Source organism: Scyliorhinus torazame, chromosome 2, assembly GCF_047496885.1.
Source record: "Scyliorhinus torazame isolate Kashiwa2021f chromosome 2, sScyTor2.1, whole genome shotgun sequence".
Classification (NCBI taxonomy): Eukaryota; Metazoa; Chordata; class Chondrichthyes; order Carcharhiniformes; family Scyliorhinidae; genus Scyliorhinus; species Scyliorhinus torazame.
In genome coordinates this window covers 171620322-171643473 of record NC_092708.1, presented here as the reverse complement: position 1 = coordinate 171643473, position 23152 = coordinate 171620322, and the positions used below count along the sequence as shown (strand labels likewise).

Here is a 23152-nt window from a genome sequence, read left to right as displayed (position 1 = left end):
GCAACAAGCCCCAAAGCAATGATAAAACAGAGCCCTTAGGCAAGATGCTTCACAGTTTTGGATGATAGTACAAATTTAGCTTTCCATTCCAGGACCTGGACATGTCTACCTCAACGGTTCCACAATTCGCCCTCAATATTTCACCAAAGGTTGGCACAAGGCTTAACCAGATTCTCAAAACCAGAATGCCGAATACAGTATGTCGATGTTTGCAGATTATTTGCTTCTTCGGACAGAAACTAGGGAGGAGAACCTTTTAAACAAACTGGGATTAAAAGTGAACTCCAAGAATGCCCAGGTCATGAAATCACCTACCTGGGAACAACCATTACATACGGAAAATGAGAACTAGAAGAAAGTAGAATAAAAACGATCACCAAATTGCCATTACCTACAAATTTGAAATCACTCAGATCATTTTTAGGCCTGGTAAACTACTGTAGCATTGATTTAAAAAAAAAAAAAATTTTTTTATAGAGTACCCCATTCATTTTTTCCAATTAAGGGGCAATTTAGAGTGGCCAATCCACCTACCCTGCACATCTTTGGGTTGTGGGGGCGAAACCCACGCAAACACGGGGAGAATATGCAAACTCCACACGGACAGTGACCCAGAGCCGGGATCTAATCTGGGAACTCGGCGCCGTGAGGCAGCAGTGCTAACCACTGCGCCACCTTGCTGCCCGTGCCATTAATGAATTTGCTACCAAAGCTGCTCCCTTATCAGGCCTATTAAAGAAAAACACCCCACTGGGAACGGAAAGAACAACATCCTCAAGCCATACCCCAGTAAAGCAAGCTCTAGCTAAGGCACCAGCCAACAGGTCTCTGACCCTGAATTTGTGCTAGAAGTAGCAGCCGCTGAAAACACCATTTCAACAGTCTTACTGCAGGAACGGCATGAGAAATTGGGACTTGTTGTTTGTGCATCAAGGTTACTAATTCATGTGGAACAAGGCTTTACAGTCTGTGAAAGCAGTATTTTGGGCTGTGCAGCGCTTTGCATACATAATTGGATTAAATCCGCTCACCTTCTAACAGAACACACCCCTCTCCAATTGTTATTGGAATAAAAGATGGTACAGTGAGCCAAAATCGCATTACCCACTAGACTCTTGATGCCCCAGGGATGGGACATAGCTACAAAAAGGACCAAAGCACCCACTCTCTTAGCAGGCAATTTGAATTATAGTGGGGAGCTACACAAGTGCCAAAGTTTGACAGCAAAGGATCCCAAGGGCCCCTTTGTGCCATAATAAAACGGGGGAGGTGGAAAGGCAAAAGGCACCCACCAAACAAGCACTAATACGAATGACAAAACAGCACACAGAGAGAAGGACCCTAAACCCATAAATTAAAAATTTTGTAGATGGCTCCTCCATGGTGGAGGGTGGCTTCCATAAAACAGGATTTGGCAACTACATTGAAGATTCAAAAGGCAAAGTCATACATGAATGAGCACTTAAACTGCCCAGCACTATGAGCCCACATGCAGCTGTGGCTTATGTTGTAAGTTTCCACCAAGAGTTTTCCAACTCCGGCAGACACCTATTCAAATCGTATGTGTGTGTGCAACAGCCTAACTGATTTCTTACCCCTGTGGGAAGCCAGAGGCTTCATATCTGCAGATGGTAAACCTCTGCCCCACTCCTTAAATGCATCTCATCACAAGCCCAAGGCCGAGAGTATGGCATCGTTAAGGTAAAGGCCCAATACAGATCTTCTCCTGCTGGCAACGTAAGAGCAGATGAGTTAGCAAAACAGGGTGTCTATGACGGAATTCCATGGCAACCCCCTACTCTCGAACAAACAGAACAAATTGGTGCAGTAGCCACTAACCAAATCAAGATCGAGGATCTTGAAGCAGACCAAGGGGAAGATAAAGAGATTACCTTAAGTATAGAAACCGATATGCCTGACAAGAATTGGAAAAATAAATTAGGAATTAAGAATGGCCTGGTACTAAAAGGAAGGAAGGTATGTGGTACCTACCCAAGATAGGAACTAAATCATTGATTAGTGTCATGACGGGCATGGACATCAAAGAATTGACACAATCACTGACAGTACTGGAAACTTATGTTGGTGGCCAAAATATGCCAAAGATGTGAAACATTATGTAGGAAACTACATTATATAATGTGTGCACAAAACAATCCAGACCACTATGCCAAAGACAGGGGAATTAAGGCATACTCGACCTGTGGAAGAATCATGGACAAATTTACAGATCGATTATGTAGGACCTTTGCAACCTTGCAAAAGGGTTACAAGTACATTCCTAGTGGTAATTAACACATTTAGCAAATGGGTAGAAGTCTTTCCCACCAGAACAAATACAGCCAAGATTATAGCCGGGATATTGGTACAACAAGGTGTGGTTCGGAAAAGGTTGCGGAGGAACCACAAGTAAAGCCTTGGGAATGATATTGGGAATACCAATAATTCTGGGAACTGAAACAGGATTGAGTGTTTCAGAAGTGAACAACATAGAAATTATTAAAGAAGACATTTGGATTGGTCATGAAAAGGTTTTACCTTATGTAGTGGAGAAGGAAGAAAGGCTAGTGGGTACAAACTTGGCCAAATGTCAACAGGCGGACAAAACAATTGTCTGTCCCTACCTTATTTATCTTAATGAGCAGGTCATGTGTGGATTTAAAATGAATAAAGACCTAAATTGCAATTTGAATATTAGAACCTTGGGCGTCATTCTCCAACCACCCCGCCGGGTCGGAGAATCGCCGGGGGCTGCCGTGAATCCCGCCCCTGCCGGTTGCCGAAGTCTCCGGCACCGGAGATTCGGCGGGGGCGGGAATCGCGCCGCGCCAGTTGGCAGGCCCCCCCGGTTGGCGGGCCCCCCCCGCTCGATTGTCCGGCCCGGATGGGCCGAAGTCCCGCCGATAAATTGCCTGTCCCGCCGGCGTGGATTAAACCACCTTTTGAACGGCGGGACAAGGCGGCGTGGGCGGGCTCCGGGGTCCTGGGGGGGGGGGGGGGGGCGATCTGAGGGGTGCCCCCACGGTGGCCTGGCCCGCGATCGGGGCCCACCGATCCGCGGGCGGGCCTGTGCCATGGGGGCACTCTTTCCCTTCTGCCTCCGCCACGGTCTCCACCATGGTGGAAGCGGAAGAGACTCCCTCCACTGCGCATGCGTGGGGAACTGTCAGCGGCCGCTGACGCTCCAGCGCATGCGCCACCCGGGGATGTCATTTCCGCGCCAGCTGGCGGGGCAACAAAGGCCGTTCCCGCCAGCTGGCGGGGCGGAAATTCCTCCGGCGCCGGCCTAGCCCCTCAATGTCGGCCCCCAAAGATGCGGAGCATTCCGCACCTTTGGGGCGGCGCGATGCCCGTCTGATTGCCGCAGTTTTGGGCGCCAGTCGGCGGACATCGCGCCGTTTCGGGAGAATCTCGCCCCTTAAGTTTGATATCACAAGAGTGGCTTGCAAAGGGAAGACACCAATATGGCCTCTGGACATTCCCTGTCGTTCATACAACTTTCTGTATTAAATCCCAAATACCAGCCAGAATCGGCAAAATTGAGCTGGTTGATATCCATAAAAGAGAGAAAACAATTGCTATTAATGCCATTGAAACAATAAGGGAATTTTGGACAGTATTTTGAGAAATACAAAACCAATATCCAATTGTTACCGGAGGATCTACATTGAATTGAAAAGCTGGAAAGAGCCCACCAAACATTCATTCAAGTTGTCCAACATGCCAAAGATACTGAGCGAAAAATGAAGGGCTGGATTCTCTGATTTCGATGCTATGTCTGTAGGACGTGTCTCGTTTTACAATGGAAATGGACACAGTCCGCAGCCGCCACGCCTGGTTTACGAAAACTCAGACCACTTGCGACCCACGCAGTCGTGAACTCGGCACATCGGGGCAGGGCCTCAAAGCGATGTGCTGACGCCGTCGCAATGCCGTGCGGCGCGCCTCGATGACACCGATTTGAAGGGGGCGTAGCATCCGAAAAACGGCACCAGCCTCAATTCGGTCGCAAACGGTGATTCTCTGCCCGATTGCTGAATATGATTTTGGTGTCGGGCAATGGAGAATCCCACCCAAAGACTATTAAAGAAACGAGTTGGTGGGATGATATTTGGAACAGGGGTACAAATCTACAGATTCACCCTTGGTAAAGATTATTTCTCATGTTACTATCATTGTAATGATTTTCATACTAGTATATTAAATGTATACTTTGGTGATGTTTAAACATTGGAGAACTAAGATGGAAAATAAATTGGAAATGGTATTGTTTGCACAGAAACGAGAGAATATTAGACACAGATGATGACCTAAAAGAACATGACATTCCAGATTTTGATGTATGAGCTCACTGTGGGAATAAATGTGATGTATGGTGTAGTTGACTTATAATATCCGTTTAGAGGTATTTGCTTAAGGATGTATCCTAAAAGTTGCATAACCAATGCTAAACATATATCTGTGTGAGAATTTTCAACCGTAAGAGAAATTAATTGTTAAAAATACCAAAATGTGTAACATAGCTTGGGCAGAAGTATGATGTATACCCATTTGCAAACATGGACTTGGATGAAGAACAACTGGACATTTAATTGTGATCCAAAATACTATTGTTTAATGGATCAAAGCGGAGAAATGTAGCGATAATGCCCTGTTTGTGCGAAAATGACTGATTACAGGCATGATGGGAAGTTTTTGGTCAACTTGAAATAAGACAGTCAAGGGTCTTTTGGACATGACCTACTTATGCAAAGTTTGAAATGCACAGATCAAAAGTTTGCAGAATGCAAGAGAGAGCAATGTCTGGAATATGAACCTGTGGTTAGAAGAAAGTCATCATTCGGAAGTTTGAAACAGAACGCAGGTTTGACCTGTCTACGACGCAGGCCAGAAGAATATAAGAATTTTTCTTTGAGAGATGACCTACAGGAATAATCACGCAATGCCATGCCATGGGTGAAGTTCCAGTGAACAGAACAGACCTCCGAGAAGAATTTGGCCAATTCAGTTCAAAGGGGTAGCATTTACTTATGTCTGAAGCTGAGAGTCTTGAGGCAAATTGTGATCATTTGTATAGCATAAGATTTGAATACATAGTGTATTTGATGCAAGTTTAGTGAATAAATCATGTTACATCATAAGTTCAGTGTCGAGTGTTTGTTTGATAGGTGACTGTTGAGCGCCTGTGAGAGTACAGAGACCAGAGGATCAACACCCCACAAGGGGGAACATTTCAGAAGAATGTTACTTTACATGCAAATACAAGTACCTTTTAGCAATTTAGTTCCCAAGTAAGTTTACACTTCAACCTTCCAAATCTAGATTTCAGGCAATCTTTGCCAAATAACATCAGAGTGGAAAGTTATATTTGAAAGATAAAACTGAAAAGATATGAGAATAATTACTTTGCTCCCAAGATTGAAATATTTAATCAGACAAAACAGTACAAGCTACCAGAACAGAGTACAGGTAAGCTTCATGTACACTTGAGACCAGTTATGGTAAAGGAGAAATAATAGTAAATAAACACTGGATATAGCAGAATCTGTACAACTGAATACCTCAAACACTACAGTGGAATTGATTGGGCATTAAGTATCTTTAATGATTAAGGACATGATTAAGCCCATAGTTCGGAAATTCTGCGTTGAGAGTGGTGTTTGGTTAAGTTCAGGCACAATAAGGGATTTTTCAAACTGATCAAATTTTGAAAATAACCATACAAACCTTTATCTCCATTTGGTAATCCTGAGGAAGAATTGCGTGGAGAAGCATCGAGTACACTGCTCTGTGAAAGGCAATGATACAAACCATTAACAAATATAAGCAAAATAAATGATTTAAGATTAACAGTCAGGTCAACAGTATGTTCATTAGAAATGTTTGAATATGAGGTTATAAGGTGGTTATGATTAAATTGTCTCTTTTTTTAAATAAATATTTTTATTCTCCTCCTTTTTCACATTTTCATCCAGATTTACACCCACCAACAATCAATGGTAACAAATACAATGTCAATCCCCTGGCCAACAATTCCTCCCTCCCACCAACCTCCAAACAACGCTCAACATTTTGAATACAAACATCAAAGAAAAGGATTCAAGAATCCACCATCCACCCATACATAGTCACCAACAACATACACAGTTCAATACCCTCGCCCCACCCTAAACGCTCCACCCCTACCACCCCAACCCCCCACTAATGTTTGATGTCATTCAATTCTTGAAAGTGCATAATAAACAAAGCTCATGAATCGTAGAACCATTCCATCCTTCCCCTCAACTCAAACTTCACCTTCTCGAGTGTTAAAAACTCCAACAGATCCCCCGCCACGCCAGGGCACAGGGTGGGGAAACTGACCTCCACCCCAACAGGATCTGCTGTCGGGCAATCAGCGAGGCGAAGGCTAAAACATCTGCCTCCGCACCCGCTTCCAACCCCGGCCGATCCGATACCCATAATATGGCCTCCAGAGGACCCGACTCAAGCCTCACATGTACCACGAACATTTCCTCCAATACCCCTCCAGCTTTGGACAGGACCAAAACATATGAACGTAGTGTGTGGGCCCCCCAACCGCAACATTCACAAACGTACTCTACCCCGTCAAAGAGTCGGCTCATCCTCGCCTTTGCGATAAACTGTCTCTTTTAATTGAAGATGAAACAGAATGCCCTGGAAAGGGGGTGTTTGAAGTTGTAACTGTGGACGGATGACCTAGGTTAAGACTCAGTGATCAGGTGTGAAATATGGCATGTAGGTTTCACTAAGCGAGAGGCAGCTGCTTTTTCTTTGTTCAGACTTATAGATTCCCAGGCAGTAAAAGACCTTGGACATCGAGAGCGAGATACCGGGAAGCAACAATGGTTGCGAGCAGCAGGGAAAAAGTGGTTCTCTCCTAGCTACCAGACAAAATGCTGGCCAAAGTTTGTTCCTTGGTCAAAGGGAAGGAACCTGCAGAGCTCCAAAGATTCTTGAAGATTTGTCCTGGTGAAGCCGGGAGAAGGAAGGACTAGAGCCGGCCTTACTGCTCGAACTCGTTGGGGAATTGGGGAAGTTTCTGAACAATACAGCTCAGTGAAAAAGGGACCCATTGGAAGCGAGAGCAACTTTGGACTGTTTCCCGTAAAGATTGAAATTCTGCATGATACAAGATACCATGAAAATTCCTTTAGCTACTCCAGTCATTGGAAAATAAGGATGAGAAGTGTGAAATGAATATAGACAATTCTGCAGGGCTGGCAGAATCTTCAGAGGGAAACATAGTTAACACATCAAATCGCTGACCTTTAATCAGGTCATCGCCTGAATTGTTAACTTTTATTTTGTCCATAGCTGCTGCCAGACCTACTGAGTATCTCCAGCGTTTTCCATCTTTCCATAGAATTCCTACAGTGCTGAAGGAAGCCATTCGGCTCACCGAATCTGCACCAACTCTCTGAAAGAGCACCCTACCTAGGCCCACTCCACGCCCTCTCTCCGTAACCCCATAACCCTAACTAACTTGCACATCTTTGTGACACTAAGGGGCAATTTAGCATGGCCAATCCATCTAACCTGCATTTCTTTAGGGCGAAAATCGGAGCACCCAGAGGAATCCCACGTAGACACGGGGAGAAAGTGCAAATTCACACAGTCAGTTACCCAAGACTCGAATTGAATCCAGATCCCTGGCTGTGTAAGGCAGCAGTGCTAATGACCGACTGGGGAATTTTAGATTTCCAGCATCTGCAATATTTTGCTTTTTATTAATTGGAATCTGTACCTCAAATTTAGAAAAAGCTCCCTTGCTTTGCTGGAGTCAGTAAAGAAAGATGGATCACCTCAAGACAGCTAGTCTGAGTGCCCATTCACATATTAGAATTAGCCCAATTAATCAAGAAATTGAATACCTTGGTTTCTTCAGTTGACCTCAATCTGCCTGGACTTGGTGGCACTGTCGGTCGCTTCCGTCCTTTTTCTTGTTGAAATAGATCCTGTAGTCTACAAGAAAAGGTTCTTAAAAATAATTAACGGTGTTGTGCAATAAAATGAGCCATTCAAACATCCATTGACTTTGGTAAGATACGGAGATCCCTCCAGGAGAAGTCGGGAAATTCTCACCCATGAAACTAACATCAATTGTCATAAAAACCAACATCAATTGTCGTAAAAACCTATCTGGTTTACTAATGTACTTTAGGGAAGGAAATCTGCCACCCTTACCTGGTCTAGCCTACATGTGACTCCAGATCTGTAGAAATGTGGTTGACTCATAACTGGCCGCTGAAATGGCCGAGCAAGCCACTCAGTTGAAGGACAATTAGGGATGGGCAACAAATGCTGGCTTTGCCAGCTGCGCTCACGTCCCATGAAAGAATTAAAAAAAGAATGAATCCTCATGGTAAATTAACACAGACCAAGCCTTTATTAATTCCCTCAATTAAATTAGGCATTTGCCAATCAAATTATCTTGTTAAGCAACTGGCATGACTACATGTGATATACCTTATAAATAACAGGTTGTAATTACCATTATTTACGGATTATCACTCTCCTCAATGTTATCCTGTTTTACCTGGTGTTTCATGATGTAACTTTTAACTTTCCATTATTGTGCTTCTAACCTTTATTGTCACAATGCAAAATACACCTGTCTATTATTAAAACCCATCACTATGAACCAAACAATTGTTCGAAGTAATCAACCGCACCTGTTATTCCAAGCCTGTAATAGCTCACACAAATTCTGTTTCTTCGTAACTAAGCAATCATCAACAAATAGCAACTGCTGAGGGTTGTCGATTGGGGAGGACAGCAACCTTGCCTGAGTTTTCTCAAACCAGTTTCGAAACTCTGCCTCTTCCATCTGCATCAACAAATAAAACGTTTCAGCCTCCAGAATGAATAATTGTAATTATAAGAAAGTTGGCATGGCTTTAAACATTATTTTACACATGATATGATCAAACTGGTGTGAAAACGTTAGTTACTTCTTTTTGTGCAAACAAATCTTCTATTTTTTCTTCTCTTGTTTTGTTGAAGGTATCAGTTTTCAGGGACACAAGGCGATCGTCCACTGCTGAATAGATTTGAGATACCCTGAATAATAACAGATTTTTTGTTAGTAATCATTTAAATCAAACTATCCATCAGCAAGCAATTATTTGCCAATTGGGTTCAAACTTACTTTTGTGAAAAATCCTTCAAATCCTGAATAATCAATTGCTTTGATGGCATTTGATGTTTGATGTATATTTCTAATGGCGGAAGGCAAATTTCAAGCATCCTAATGGGGGCAAAACTGGTGAAAAAAAAGTTTACATATTTGTCTATCAACAGCAGAAATAACAAATCAATTGTAAAAAATAGTGTCCGAGAAATTATGCAATCGTACAATTATCCCACTAAAGTAACTCACTCAAAAAATAGGAAAGATAATAAGCTGAACAAAGAAATAATATTTTGTCATTTCCATCAGAAGTCATGATTTTAGTTGGTGGGTAGAAATAATTTTGTAAAATGGCCATTCCTTTTTAACATTAGGTGGAAGGGATAGGTTCCAATTTCCTTTCATACTGTTATCCTTTCTGGCAGGCACCACAAATGTGAATTTTATCTTTCAATTTCTTCATTATTTACATGCTTTAACACAATTCTAATCGGCCCACAAGGAGATTTTATTGAAATTCTAGGAATTCAGCGTGAGCAGTCAAGTCCTATTCTGTACAGGATATTGAAATTAACTAAGATGTCACCACTGACCTCAATATCAGAGAGCCAACATACTTTGAAGGCAATGAGTAAGTCAGAACACCTCAGGCCAGAAAGCACTCTGAATAAAATAATTGGTGCTTCACAAGTTATTGAGGTCATTAACAAAAACCACAAGACAAATATAATTGGAAATGAAACATAGACTTTTTTTTTGTTCAGGTGTTTTTATGTCCACACGAATTAATTTGCTGAATATGCATGCTCACATGATTTGTATGAAACCATAACAGCAACATTTCACATTTTCCATTATGAGTAATCACATATCCAGCATTGAAGGTATATAATATAGTTTTCCAAATATTAAATTGTTCTAAGAAGTTTCATCAAGTTAAATTTTGATTAAAAATCATTAATTATGAGCATACCACACTAAAATCGACTTGACCAGTCTCTTTTATTTACCTGAAAGATGCAACCATCTGATTGTAGGAGAAATACTGGTGATAATCATGATGCATAGAGTGACCACAAGGCTCTGCATTTGCTCTACGGGTATACTGATGGCCATAGAATCTTAACTCCAGATACTTAGCAAAGGACATGGACCAAGAATCCCTGGAGAGTGGAACCACTGGAGTTACCTGCAACAATACACATAATAATAATAGTAATAATAATAATCTTTTATTGTCACAAGTATGAAGTTACTGTGAAATGCCCCTAGTCGCCACATTCCTGCACCTGTTCGGGTAAGCCGGTATGGGAATTTAGCCCGCACTGCTGGCCTTGTTCTGCATTACAAACCAGCTGTCTAGCCCACTGAGCTAAACCAGCCCATTATGTATACTGCAAAAACAAAAACTTACACACACTGTATAAAACTCTGGCAGAATACTATTTAACTTTACAAAATGGTTATCTTCAACTGAGTGATTATTCTGATATACCTGTTTACATATTCTGCACCAAGAGTATGTTAAAATGGTGTGCTGATAGCCAGGAACAGGAGAATCCAGCTCTTTTAATACAATTTGCACACAGCCATTACCATGCACAAAACGGCGTATATGGTGCACCATCGGTGTTTCACAGAACACGCTTGGGCACTGATAGGAGGGTCTGCAAAGAAAAACATAATACAGAAATTTATAAAACCTAAATATTTAAAGCCATAGAAGTTTTGTGATTCATAACTCGTTTTTAATCATGATATTTTGGAATCTGTTCATTTTTCGAAATCCCATTCCATGATTGTCAACTTTTTAACAAAAAACACATGGCATTAAATGTTTCAAATATGTCCAAAGGACGTTCAGATGTGGCTGTTCTTCAAAACCAAGAGCTATTATTATCTACTACCAGGGATTGAAGTAGGAAGTAGTGTAACCTAATTAAATAATCAAATGATATGCATGCAAACCAGTAAGAAAATTACCAGCAAATCCTTAATTGTATTGAATAAATTCCTTATTCCATTGATCATTATGATGTAAAGTTTAATAATTTATTGAAAACCAGCTAGTCACTCCAATCATCCTGGTCTATCAGCCACAACAAATGCCAATGTGTTGTATATACATTGCTCAAGAAACTAATAAGAATATTTCTTGGATTGATTATTGTATGCACTTGAAGTGTTGCAATTTAGAATCTGCAACCACTAAGCAAAGGCCATAAAAGAACCTCAGGGCAACACTGGTTGTCTCTTAAACCAGAACTTACAGGGCAGCATGGTGGCGCAGTGTTTAGCACTGCAGCCTCACGGCGCCGGGGTCCCAGGTTCGATCCCGGCTCTGGGTCACTGTCCGTGTGGAGATTGCACATTCTCCCAGTGTTTGCATGGGTCTCAGCCCCACAACCCAAAGATGTGCAGGGTAGGTGGATTGGCCACGCTAAATTGCCCTGAATTGGAAAAATGAATTGGGTACTCTAAATTTTTTTAAAAACGGAACTTGCAGCTATAAATATAGATACTTGCTGAAAGAAATTCACAGGAAAATGAGCATCAATTATTGCCTTTACACCAAAATACAAAATATTTACATTTTGTTCACAGACACAAACATTAGAACAAATCAATAACATCATAATTCAGTAACAGTTAACAGTCTGATAGACTCAAGAAACATCGAATTTGTGAGTGGCCATGGGCAGAAATGTTCATCAGTGCACAGCAGTCATTGCAGAACTAAACACTTGAGCATATCTATAACAGCACAAACTAAGCTAATTAAAGAATTGTAAAAATAGCCGAAACTCTTTTGGTTACAATTTACATTGTAACCAAATGATGGATTTGAGAATCCCGTTAATCCCAGGAGTAATTATGAATCTAGTCATTGACAGAAATTTAACAACAGATTCTAGGTCATTAGCACCAGAGTTATGTTGGTTATTCATTTATTTAGTCCCATAATAAGGCATCATGAAGTAAAACTCAAGAAATGAATATAATCATGCAAGTTATATTATTCAATCTTGATCAACTGCATTCTAGTTCTAATTCTAATGGTCACAGCAACATGGGAATGCCCTGTTTCATAGTTTATTTGATAATCTGTAAGGCGTGAAGAAAGTGGTGAGAGATAAAATGGTTACATCAATGGGTCATGGGCATATGTCTGTGCCAGCTCTCTACAAGAATAACTCCGCTAATCTCATTTCACTGTCCTTTCCCTGCAGTACAGCATTTTTTAAATTCACTTTTGAAAGCCAAGATTGCACCTGCCTCCACACTCTTAGGCTGTACTTGAGATGCTAACCAATTGTTTCATAAAAATGTTCTTCTTCACATCTTAGAATTCTCCATTGAATTATTTTTCCTGTCATTTTAAATCTGTCTTATGATGCTTGGCCCTTCTGCCAATAGAAACAGATTCACTCTCTCTCTCTGTCTAGATCCATCATCAGGTTAAACTCCAACAGGTTTGTTTGGAATCACTAGCTTTTGATTCAAAACAAACCTGTTGGACTTTAACCTGGTGTTCTAAGACTTCTTACTGTGCCCACCCCATTCCAACACAGTCATCTCCACATCATAGATCCATCATGATTTGGAATATTTCCATCAAACCTCCTCTCAACTTCTCTTCTCTTAGGCAGCAATCCCAACATATCCACATAACTGAAGTCCCTCATCCTGAAACAATTCTCAAAAAATATTCTGCACCCACACTGGAGCTTTCACACCCTTCCTAAAATGTTGTGCATGGAATTGAACACAATACTCCAGCTGAGGTCAAACCAGTGTTTTTTTGTTTTTTTTTATAAAAGGTTCATCATAATTTCCTTGCTTTTATATTCTATTCCCATATTCATAAAGCTGAGTACCCACATGTCTTTCTAAACCACTTTCTCAACTTTCCCTGGAATGACAGTGCTCTTTCGGAGAGTCGGCAGAGATTCAATGGGCCGAATGGCCTCTTCCTGCACTGTAGGGATTCTACGAACCTTCAATGATTTGTGCACATTTTTATTTTTTCCAATTAAGGGGCAATTTAGCGTGGCCAATCCACCTACCCTGCACATTTTTGGGTTGTGGGGGTGAGACCCACGCAAACACGGGGACAATGTGCACACTCCACACGGACAGTGACCCAGGGCCGGGATAATTTGTGCCCAATTCTGTCTGCATCCCCTTTGGAATTGTTCCTTTTACCATAGATTGCTTCTCCTTATTCATCCGATCAAATTGCAACACTGAACATTTCTCTGCATTAAATTTCACCTGCCATGTGTCTGTCTATTCCAGCAGACTATGTCCTCTTGATATCACTATCTCTTCACGTGACAATACTTTAAAGGTTGTGTCATATGCAAATTCTGAAATTATTCACTCCACCCACACCAAGGTCATTAATATAGGAAAAAGAAAGCAGTGGTCTTAGAACTGATCACTGAGAAACCCTACTGATACCCAATAAAGAAATCATCCACCAGAAGTTTTCAATCAACTGTACATCCATGCTGCCACTGTCATTTTTATTCCATTGGTTCAACTTTTCTGAAAAGCATATTATGTGGCACTCCATCAAACACATTTTGGAAGTCCGTGTACATGATGCATATCAACACACTTTTGTCTCAAAGAACTCAATCAAGTTAAACACAATTCCATAATAAATTTGTGCTAGCTTTCTTTAATTAATCTATGCCTGTCCAAGTGACTGTTAATTTTGTCCTGGATTATCCCTTCTAGCAGCCTTCCTACCACCGAGGTTAAACTGATGAATCCAGTTTCTAGGTATATGCTTTCTTCATTTTTGAACAACAATGTGGCACTTGAAATTCTTCAATACTTTGGCAGCCCCATGGAAGATCATGGCCAGTGCCTCCCTAATTTCCCCCATATTACATCCTCAGATTCCTCCAATGCATCAATTTAAATGTAGCCGGCCTTTCTAACACTGCTCTTTACCAATTTTTAGCCAATCCAGTGTTTTAGCAACCTCCTCTCATAATGATGTCAGCATCTTCTTCCTCTTTTAAAAAAAATATATTTATCCAAGCATAAAGAAAGATACAAGAACACAACAATCAAAAATTATACATTGGATTTCCCCTATACAATAACCCCCCATATGACATTTAAAAACACCAATAGGGAACCCCCCCCTCCCCACCCAAACGCCCCCCCAAAAGAACCCCCCCCCCTCCTGCCCCTGGGCTGCTGCTGCTGACCTCCTCCTAACGCTCCGCGAGATAGTCTAGGAACGGTTGCCACCGCCTGAGGAACCCCTGCACAGACCCTCGCAAGGCAAACTTAATCCGCTCCAGCTTCATGAACCCTGCCATATCATTGATCCAAGCTTCCACAATGGGGCGCTTTGCATCTTTCCATAATAGCAAAATCCTCCGCCGGGCTACCAGGGACGCAAAGGCCAGAATACCGGCCTCTTTCGCCTCCTGCACTCCCGGCTCATCCATTACCCCAAATAATGCCAACCCCCAGCTCGGCTTGACCCGGGCTTTCACCACCTTGGACGTAATCCTCGCAAAACCCCTCCAAAATCCATCCAGTGCCGGGCACGACCAGAACATATGGACGTGATTTGCCGGGCTTCCCGAGTACCTCCCACATCTGTCCTCCATCCCAAAGAACCTACACAACCTCGCCCCTGTCATATGCGCTCTGTGAGTAACTTTGAACTGTATTAGGCTGAGCCTGGTCCAAGAGCAGGAAGAATTAACCCTACTCAGGGCATCAGCCCACAGACCCTCATCTATCTCCTCCCCAAGCTCCTCCTCCCACTTGCCCTTTAACTCCTCCACCGAGGCCTCCTCGTCTTCCTTCCTGGTAAATCACCGAAACTTTGCCTTCTCCAACCCGTACACCCGAAATCACCCTGTCTTGAATCCCCTGTGCCGGGAGCAGCGGGAATTCCCTCACCTGCCGCCTCACAAACGCCCTCACTTGCATGTACCTGAAAGCGTTTCCCAGGGGTAGCCCAAACTTCTCTTCCAGCGCCCCTAGGCTCGAAAACGTCCCATCGATGAACAGGTCCCCCATTCTTCTAATCCCTGCCCGATGCCAGCTCCGAAACCCCCCATCCATCCTTCCCGGGATGAACCGATGATTCTCCCGAATCGAGGACCAAACCGAGGCTCCCACCTCGCCCGTGTCGCCTCCACTGCCCCCAGATCTTCAGCGGCGCCGCCACCACCGGACTCGTGGTGTACCTTGTCAGCGAGAGCGGCAGCGATGCCGTCACCAGCGCCCTCAGGCTCGTGCCCACACAGGGCGCCATCTCTAGCCTCTTCCTCACCGCCCCCTCTCCCTCCATTACCCACTTACGGATCATCGCCACATTGGCTGCCCAATAATAGCCCATAAATCCCTGTCCCTGCTACGCTCCAGAAACACTCTCTTCACCCTTGGGGTCTAATTCACCCACACAAAACCCATGATGCTCCTACTTACCCGTTTGAAAAAGGCCTTGGGGATCGTAATGGGAAGGCACTGGAACACAAAGAGAAACCTCGGGAGGACCGTCATTTTGACCGACTGCACCCTACCCGCTAGCGAGAGTGGCAGCATATCCCATCTTTTAAAATCCTCCTCCATTTGCTCCACCAACCACGTCAAATTGAGCCTGTGCAGGGCCCCCCCAACTCCTAGCTACTTGAATCCCTAGATACCGAAAGCTCCTTTACGCTCTCTTCAGCGGTAGCTCGTCTATCCCCCTTCCCTGGTCTCCTGAATGCACCATAAAGAGCTCACTCTTCCCTACGTTGAGTTTATACCCCGAAAAGTCCCCAAACTCCCTTAGGATCCGCATGACCTCCGCCATCCCCTCCACTGGATCTGCCACATACAGCAACAGGTCGTCAGCATACAACGACACCCGGTGTTCCTCTCCCCCCCGGACCGTCCCCTCCATTTCCTGGACTCCCTCAGTGCCATGGCCAGAGGCTCAATTGCCCGTGCAATCAACAAGGGGGATAGAAGGCACCCCTACCTCGTCCCCTGGTACAGCCGAAAGTACTCCGACCTCCGCTGATTTGTAGCCACACTCGCCACCGGGGCTCGATATAGCAGCCTGACCCAACTGATGAATTCCACCCCGAACCCAAACCTCCGCAACACTTCCCAAAGATACTCCCACTCCACCCGGTCAAAGGCCTTCTCCGCGTCCATTACCTCCGCTTCCCCCTCCACCGGGGGCATCATAATCACATTGAGAAGCCTCCGCACATTTGTATTTAATTGCCTACCCTTCACAAATCCAGTCTGGCCCTCATGATTCACCCCCGGGACACAGTCCTCAGTTCTTGTAGCCAGCACCTTCGCCAGCAACTTAGCATCAACATTGAGGAGCGAGATCGGTCTATACGACCCACATTGCAGTGGATCCTTGTCCCGCTTCAGGATCAAAGAAATCAGCGCCCTAGACATTGTCGGGGGCAAGGTCCCCCCCACCTCCCTCGCCTTATTGAAAGTCCTCACCAGCAACGGGCCCAGCAGGTCCATGTATTTCCTGTAGAATTCAACCGGGAACCCATCCGACCCCGGGGCCTTCCCCGCCTGCATGCTCCCCAATCCTTTAACCAGCTCCTCCAGCCCATTCGGCGCCCCCAAACCAGCCACCTCCTCCTCCTCCACCCTCAGGAACCTCAGCTGATCTAGGAATTGTCGCATCCCCTCCTCCCCCTCTGGGGGCTCAGACCTGTACACATCCCCATAGGTAAATACCTTGTTTATTCTCACCGCACTCCGCACCGTATTCCCCCCCTCTATCCTTAACTCCACCAATCTCCCTCGCTGCCTCCCTCTTACGAAGCTGATGTGCCAGCATCCGACGCGCCTTCTCCCCATACTCATACGTCGCCCCCTGCGCTTTCCTCCACTGTGCCTCTGCTTTCCCCGTGGTCAACAGGTCGAATTCCGTCTGGAGGTTCCGTCACTCCCTAAGTAGCCCCTCCTCGGGGGCCTCTGCATACCTCCTGTCCACCCTTAAAATCTCCCCCACCAACCTCTCCCTCCCCCCTGTGGGCTCTAATGGAGATTAGCTCTCCCCTGACAACCACCTTCAGCGCCTCCCAGACTACCTCCACCTGCACCTCCCCGTTGTCGTTGGCCTCCAAATATCTTTCAATGCACCCCCGCCCGCACACCCCCTCATCCACCAATAGTCCCACATCAAGGTGCCACAGCGGGCGCTGGTCCCTCTCCTCCCCCAACTCCAGCTCCACCCAATGCGGGGTGTGGTCCGAGATGGCTATGGCCGAATATTCCGTTCCCTCCACTTTCGGGATTAGCTCCCTACTCAAAATAAAAAAATCTATCCGTGAGTAGGCTCTCTGGACGTGGGAAAAGAAGGAAAATTCCCTGGCCAGCAGCCTGACAAACCTCCATGGATCCACTCCCCCCATCTGGTCCATAAACCCCGAGCACCTTGGCCGCAGCCGGCCTCTTACCTGTCCTTGACCTAGAGCGGTCCAGTGCTGGGTCCAGCACCGTGTTGAAGTCGTCACCCCCCCCATTATCAAGCTTCCTACCTCCAGATCCGGAATCCGACCCAGCATGCGTTTCATAAATCCGGCATCATCCCAATTCGGGGCATATACGTTCACCAGTACCACCCGCACCCCCTGCAACCTACCACTCACTATCACATATCGATCTCCATTATCCACTACAATATTCAGTGCCTCGAACGACATCCGCTTCCCCACCAGTATTGCAACCCCTCTGTACTTCGCATCCAGCCCTGAATGAAAGATCTGCCCTACCCATCCCTTTCTCAGCCTAACCTGATCTGCCACCTTCTGATGTGTCTCCTGGAGCATAACCACGCCTGCCTTCAGTCCCTTTAAGTGCGCGAACACCCGGGCCCTCTTGACCGGCCTGTTCAGGCCCCTCACATTCCAAGTTATCAGCCGGATTGGGGGGCTACTCCCCCCCCCCACCTCTCCCTGCCGACTAGCCATCTCCTTTTTAGGCCAGCCACGTGCCCGCGCCTCCTGCACCCTCCAGTCCCCCAGGCGGCGGACCCCCGCCCCGACTACCTCTCCTACTTCCAGCTCCCCTTTGGCCAATGCAGCAGCAACCCTGTTCCCCCCCTCCCCCCGCTAGATCCACATCTAGCCATTTTGCTCCCACCATGACACTCCCGTAAGTCAGCTGACTCTGGCTGACCCTGGCCTCTCCCGCCATTCCATCGACCCCCCCAGTGTGAGAATCCCCCCACCCCTTGGAAGTCAGTGTGCACTCCTCTCCAGCACCGCCCTTCCCCACCCCCCCCCCCCCGGCCCCACCCCCATCCTTCCCTAACGCGGGAAAAAGCCCGCGCTTTCCTGAGCCGGCCCCGCCTCCTCTGGCGCAGCTCCTTTTTGCGGCCTTACCCCAACTCCCCATCCCCGGGCCTCCACTCCCCCTCTTCCTCCATGGGGCCCTGCCCCTCCAACACCGACGCCCACACTCTCCCACAGCCCCCAAATCAAATCCATTCACCCATCCCCACCCAGCACTCAAACCAAGAGAACATTCCCCAAACGCAATAAACACAGTAAACATCCCCCCACGACCAACCCTCAATTTGAGTCCAACTTTTCAGTCTGTATAAAGTTCCATGCCTCATCGGGCATTTCAAAATAGTGGTGCCGATCTTGGAACGTGACCCACAATCGCGCTGGCTGCAGCATCCCGAACTTCACCCCGTTCCGATGGAGCACCGCCTTAGCCCGGTTGAAACCAGCCCTTTTCTTAGCCACCTCCGCACTCCAGTCCTGGTAAATTCGGATCTCCGTGTTCTCCCACCTGCTGCTCCGCTCTTTTTTGACCCATCTCAGGACACACTCTCTGTCCATAAAGCGGTGGAGCTTTACCACTACAGCCCTTGGCGGCTCGTTGGCTTTGGGTCTCCTTCCCAGGATCCGATGAGCCCCATCCAGCTCCAGGGGCCTCGGGAAAGCTCCCGCGCCCATCAGCGAATTGAGCATTGCGCTCGTATATGCCCCGGCATCGGGCCCCTCCACTTCTTCAGGGAGACCCAGAATCCGAAGATTCTTATTGCTCGACCTATTCTCCAGATCCTCGAATTTTTCCACCCACCTCTTGTGCAGCGCCTCATGCGCCTCCACCTTCACCGCCAGGCCCAAGATCTCATCCTCATTCTCCGAGGTTTTTTGCCGCACCTCCCGGATCGCCGCCCCTTGGGCCTTCTGGGTCTCCACAAGTTCTCAATCGCCGCCTTCATTGGCGCCAGCATTTCAGTCTTCAGCTCCTCAAAGCAGCGTTTAAGAAACTCCTGCTGCTCCTGCGACCACGCTGCTTGGTCTCCACCCGCCGCCATCTTGCTTTTCCTCCCTCGCACTTTTCGCTGCCCCAGGATCACTTTTTTAACCGCTCCACTCCTGGTCCAATCCATATAATGTCGGGGGGATCTTGCTGTCACCTTCCCACACTGGAAGCCGTCGAACAATTGCCGTTGGGGCCCCTCTGGAGAGCCCAAAAGTCCATTCCCGGCGGGAGTTGCCGAACGTGCGACCTACCTCGGCATAGCCGCAACCGGAAGTCAGCATCTTCTTCCTCAACAAAGACAGATGCATAAGTACTAATTTTAGTCATGCTCCTCCTCCATGCATAGATCTTCAAGTCCCTAATTGGCTTCAACCCTCCTCTTAATACATTTTACTATTTATATATCTATGGAAGACTTTTGGGATTCTTTTTCATGTTAATTGCCAGTCTCTTCTCATATTCTCTCTGTCTCCCATTTCATTTTTCATTTCCCCTTTTAACTTCTCGATATTCAGCCTCACGTCTGCCATGCACACCTTTTTTCTGTTTCACCTTTCTTCATTCAGGGAGCTCTGGCTTTGGTTGCCCTCACTTTCATGGAAATGTACCTCAATTGTATCTAAAGCACCTTCTCTTTAAAGGCAGGTTATGGTTCCATTATAGTTTCATCAGACAATTTTGGATTCCAATTTTCTTGGACATGTCCATTCTCTGAAAGTGGTCCTCCTCCAATTAAATACTTGTACTCTAGATTGTTCTTTGTCCTTTTCCAGAGCTAACCTAATAATGATACAATATCCCGTAAATTTCCCATTGTAACTCTTATTCCACTTCACATAACGCATTCCCAGAACCAGGAGCGGGACTACAATGGCGTGAATGGGTCACTGCCAGGAGTGATTCTGGCTCCCACAGTGGGCCAGCACAATGCTGGAGCGGTTCACGCCGCTCCAGCTGCCGATCCCGAGCCAACTGGGTTCCGTGGGATTCGCGTATGCGCAGTGGCGGAAGAAAAGAGGCTGGGAGACTGAGAGGCCAGGCCGTATCGGATGCCTCCCCCCCGGGGTCGGAGCCCACCTCCTCCCCCACAGGCCGCCACCCGACCCTTCCACGCAGAGTTCCCTCCGGCTGCGAGCAGGTGTGGACGGCGCCGGCGGGACTCAGATTTTCCACTATGGCCGCTCGGCCCATCCCGGGCCAAGAATCGGCAGGCCGGCCGCGTAGAGCGGCCCGCGACTGGTGCCGCGCCAAGCACACCAGCACCAATTCTCCGCTCTACAGAGAATCGCGTGCCGGCGTCAGGCGCCGTGGCCCGGTCACTGGGATTCTCCGGCCCGGCCCCGGGCTGAGAGAATCCCGCCCCAGGTCCAGCAATGCTTCCTGCCTTTTTGATCAAGAAAACACTTCAGGAATTCCTCCCCTTCTTTGCCCTTTATACTATTGCTATCGCAGGCTATATTAGGACATTTGAAGAACCTCTTTATTGCTACTCTATTTTCCTGTCCAATTTCTGTGCAAATTTACTTATCTGTCTTTCCCACAAAAACATACGGCTCATTAATGGGACCTGAAGGGCTGGCCTTTTTTTCAAATAAAATAAAAAGAATGTATCTGTCACTGAAGCTAGGTTTCTTCTCACTTGGTTCCAGATAAGGGCGACTGGACTACATAAGCAACAAATTTGAGTTTGCTATAAATACAATCTCAGCATCAGTAACATTTGCAGCGTGTTGTATTGATAATCTAATCAACTGCATGACCTTCTATTGTCATGTGAGAGTGCCTTTAAGAAATGGATGTTTAAGCAATGTACCTTTAAGAAATGCAGTGATGTCAGAGTGTGGGTAGAGCTGGGCTTTAGATCAGCCATTTTGCAATTTTTAGTTTCAGTTTGAAAAGAGCTTGGGTGTGTCTGTGTTTGCAGTGAACTGGATCTGCTGTGATCTCTGCCATGAAAGACCATCTCTGGATCATTTGGGTGATTCAAACTCATAAAGGTAAAGCCTTTAACCTGATATGTTTCTGTTTAAAGGTGTTAAGTCTCTGGGATGTTGAAAGGAATAACTGAAGGATTATTTAGTGTTGTATTATTTTCGGGGTTATCTTTGAAGTAAGGGGTGTTAAGAGATCCAATGTTTATTTAAAAGGTTAAGTTGAGTTCATGGAATAAACATTGTTTTGTGTTTAAAAACCCACATGTCCATAATTGTAATCCCACACCTGGAGAACAAGCCGTGTGCTCGGAAAAGCAACAATAGCATTAAAGGGGGAGGTTGGTTGAACTCCATGATACATTTTGGGGTACTGAAAACACCTCTCCCATAACACTATTTTATTGGAAATCTGTGGGCGGCATGGTAGCACAATGGTTAGCACTGTTGCTTCACAGTTCCAGGGTCCCAGGTTCAATTCCCGGCTTCAGTCACTGTCTGTGTGGAGTCTGCACGTTCTCCCAGTGTCTTTCCTCCAGGTGTTCCGGTTTCCTCCCACAGTGCAAAGGTGTGCAGGTTAGGTGGATTGGCCATGCTAAATTGTCCTTTGTGTCCAAAAAAATGTTAGGTGGGGTTGCTGGGTTACAGGGATAGGCTGGCGGTGTGGGCTTAAGTCGGGCGTCCTAAGAGCAGCACGGTGACACAGTGGTCAGCATTGCTGACTCACGGCACCGAGGTCCCAGGTTCGATCACAGCTCTGGGTCACTGTCCGTGTGGAGTTTACACATTCTCCCCGTGTTTGCGTGGGTTTCACCCCACAACCCAAAGATGCGCAGGGTAGGTGGATCAGCCACGCTAAATTGCCACTTAATTGGAAAAAATTGAATTGGTTACTCTAAATTTAAAAAAAAGTAGGATGTCCTTTCCAAGGGCCAGGGCAGTCTCGTTGGGCCGAATGGCCTCCTTCTGCACTGTAAAAAAAAAATTCAATGCTTGCACAGTGAGGCACGTTAATTATATACATGCCGTATCCAGTATGAAGAGGCAGATTGAATCGAAATGGACTTCTTTTAATACCTATTCTGGTCAAAATGTTTCCCTATAATATATTTGATTTTCTAATCAATTATAAAGCGAATGAAGTCAAAGTAGGAGTGGTAAAACTAATGAATATCACGTCACACATTGAAGACAAGTATGTAGATGAGCATGCTGGATGTGGCATAATCATAATTAGCTATTTGTTTTTTAAAAAAAGGGAACCAGGCACATGAATAACATACTGGACCAATGTAACTTCAGTTTCAGCCACTATTTTAAGAACGTTAATCTTGTTGTTACACTTGAGTTTTAGTGCCTGAGGGCATAATTTATACAATATTTAATACTGCATCTAAATGTTGAATTTGTCTGGAATTAAAGTTGTTGATCTGTTAAATTAGTAAAGTGCATTAATTAGTAAAATTAGTGGAAACCACCATACTCACCTAAAGCAATATCTTTCTAAAAATATTCCCAAAGTCAGATCATTTTTTCCATAAAATTCCATTGTGACGATCCTAAAAGTGCAACCATCACAAACAATTAAAACATATTTGATAAAATAAAGTCTGTAATAATGATACATGTTTAAAATAATAATCTTACAGATGAATATTTAAATACATATGGGAACTATTCAATGCACTGTTTTAAGTTTAGCAATTCATAACAGCGTTGCAATAAATACTTCTCAGAGAATCTATATTTAGGAGAAATAATTGTAAATTTATTATTT

General features: G+C 45.4%; 1 protein-coding gene across 5 annotated transcripts in view; it reads right to left on the bottom strand.

Moving 5' to 3' along the window:
- Positions 1–23152, bottom strand: part of pikfyve (phosphoinositide kinase, FYVE finger containing) — a 218246-nt gene that overhangs the window by 44047 nt on the left and 151047 nt on the right. For all 5 annotated transcript variants that reach the window (XM_072479996.1, XM_072480015.1, XM_072480005.1 and 2 more), the window contains 8 exons: positions 22863–22934; positions 10650–10821; positions 10165–10343; positions 9173–9286; positions 8976–9084; positions 8697–8851; positions 7896–7986; positions 5728–5788 (listed from right to left, as the gene is read on the bottom strand). In XM_072479996.1, coding sequence (XP_072336097.1) covers positions 5728–5788; positions 7896–7986; positions 8697–8851; positions 8976–9084; positions 9173–9286; positions 10165–10343; positions 10650–10821; positions 22863–22934 — 953 coding nt within the window. The remainder of the gene's footprint in view (positions 1–5727; positions 5789–7895; positions 7987–8696; positions 8852–8975; positions 9085–9172; positions 9287–10164; positions 10344–10649; positions 10822–22862; positions 22935–23152) is intronic.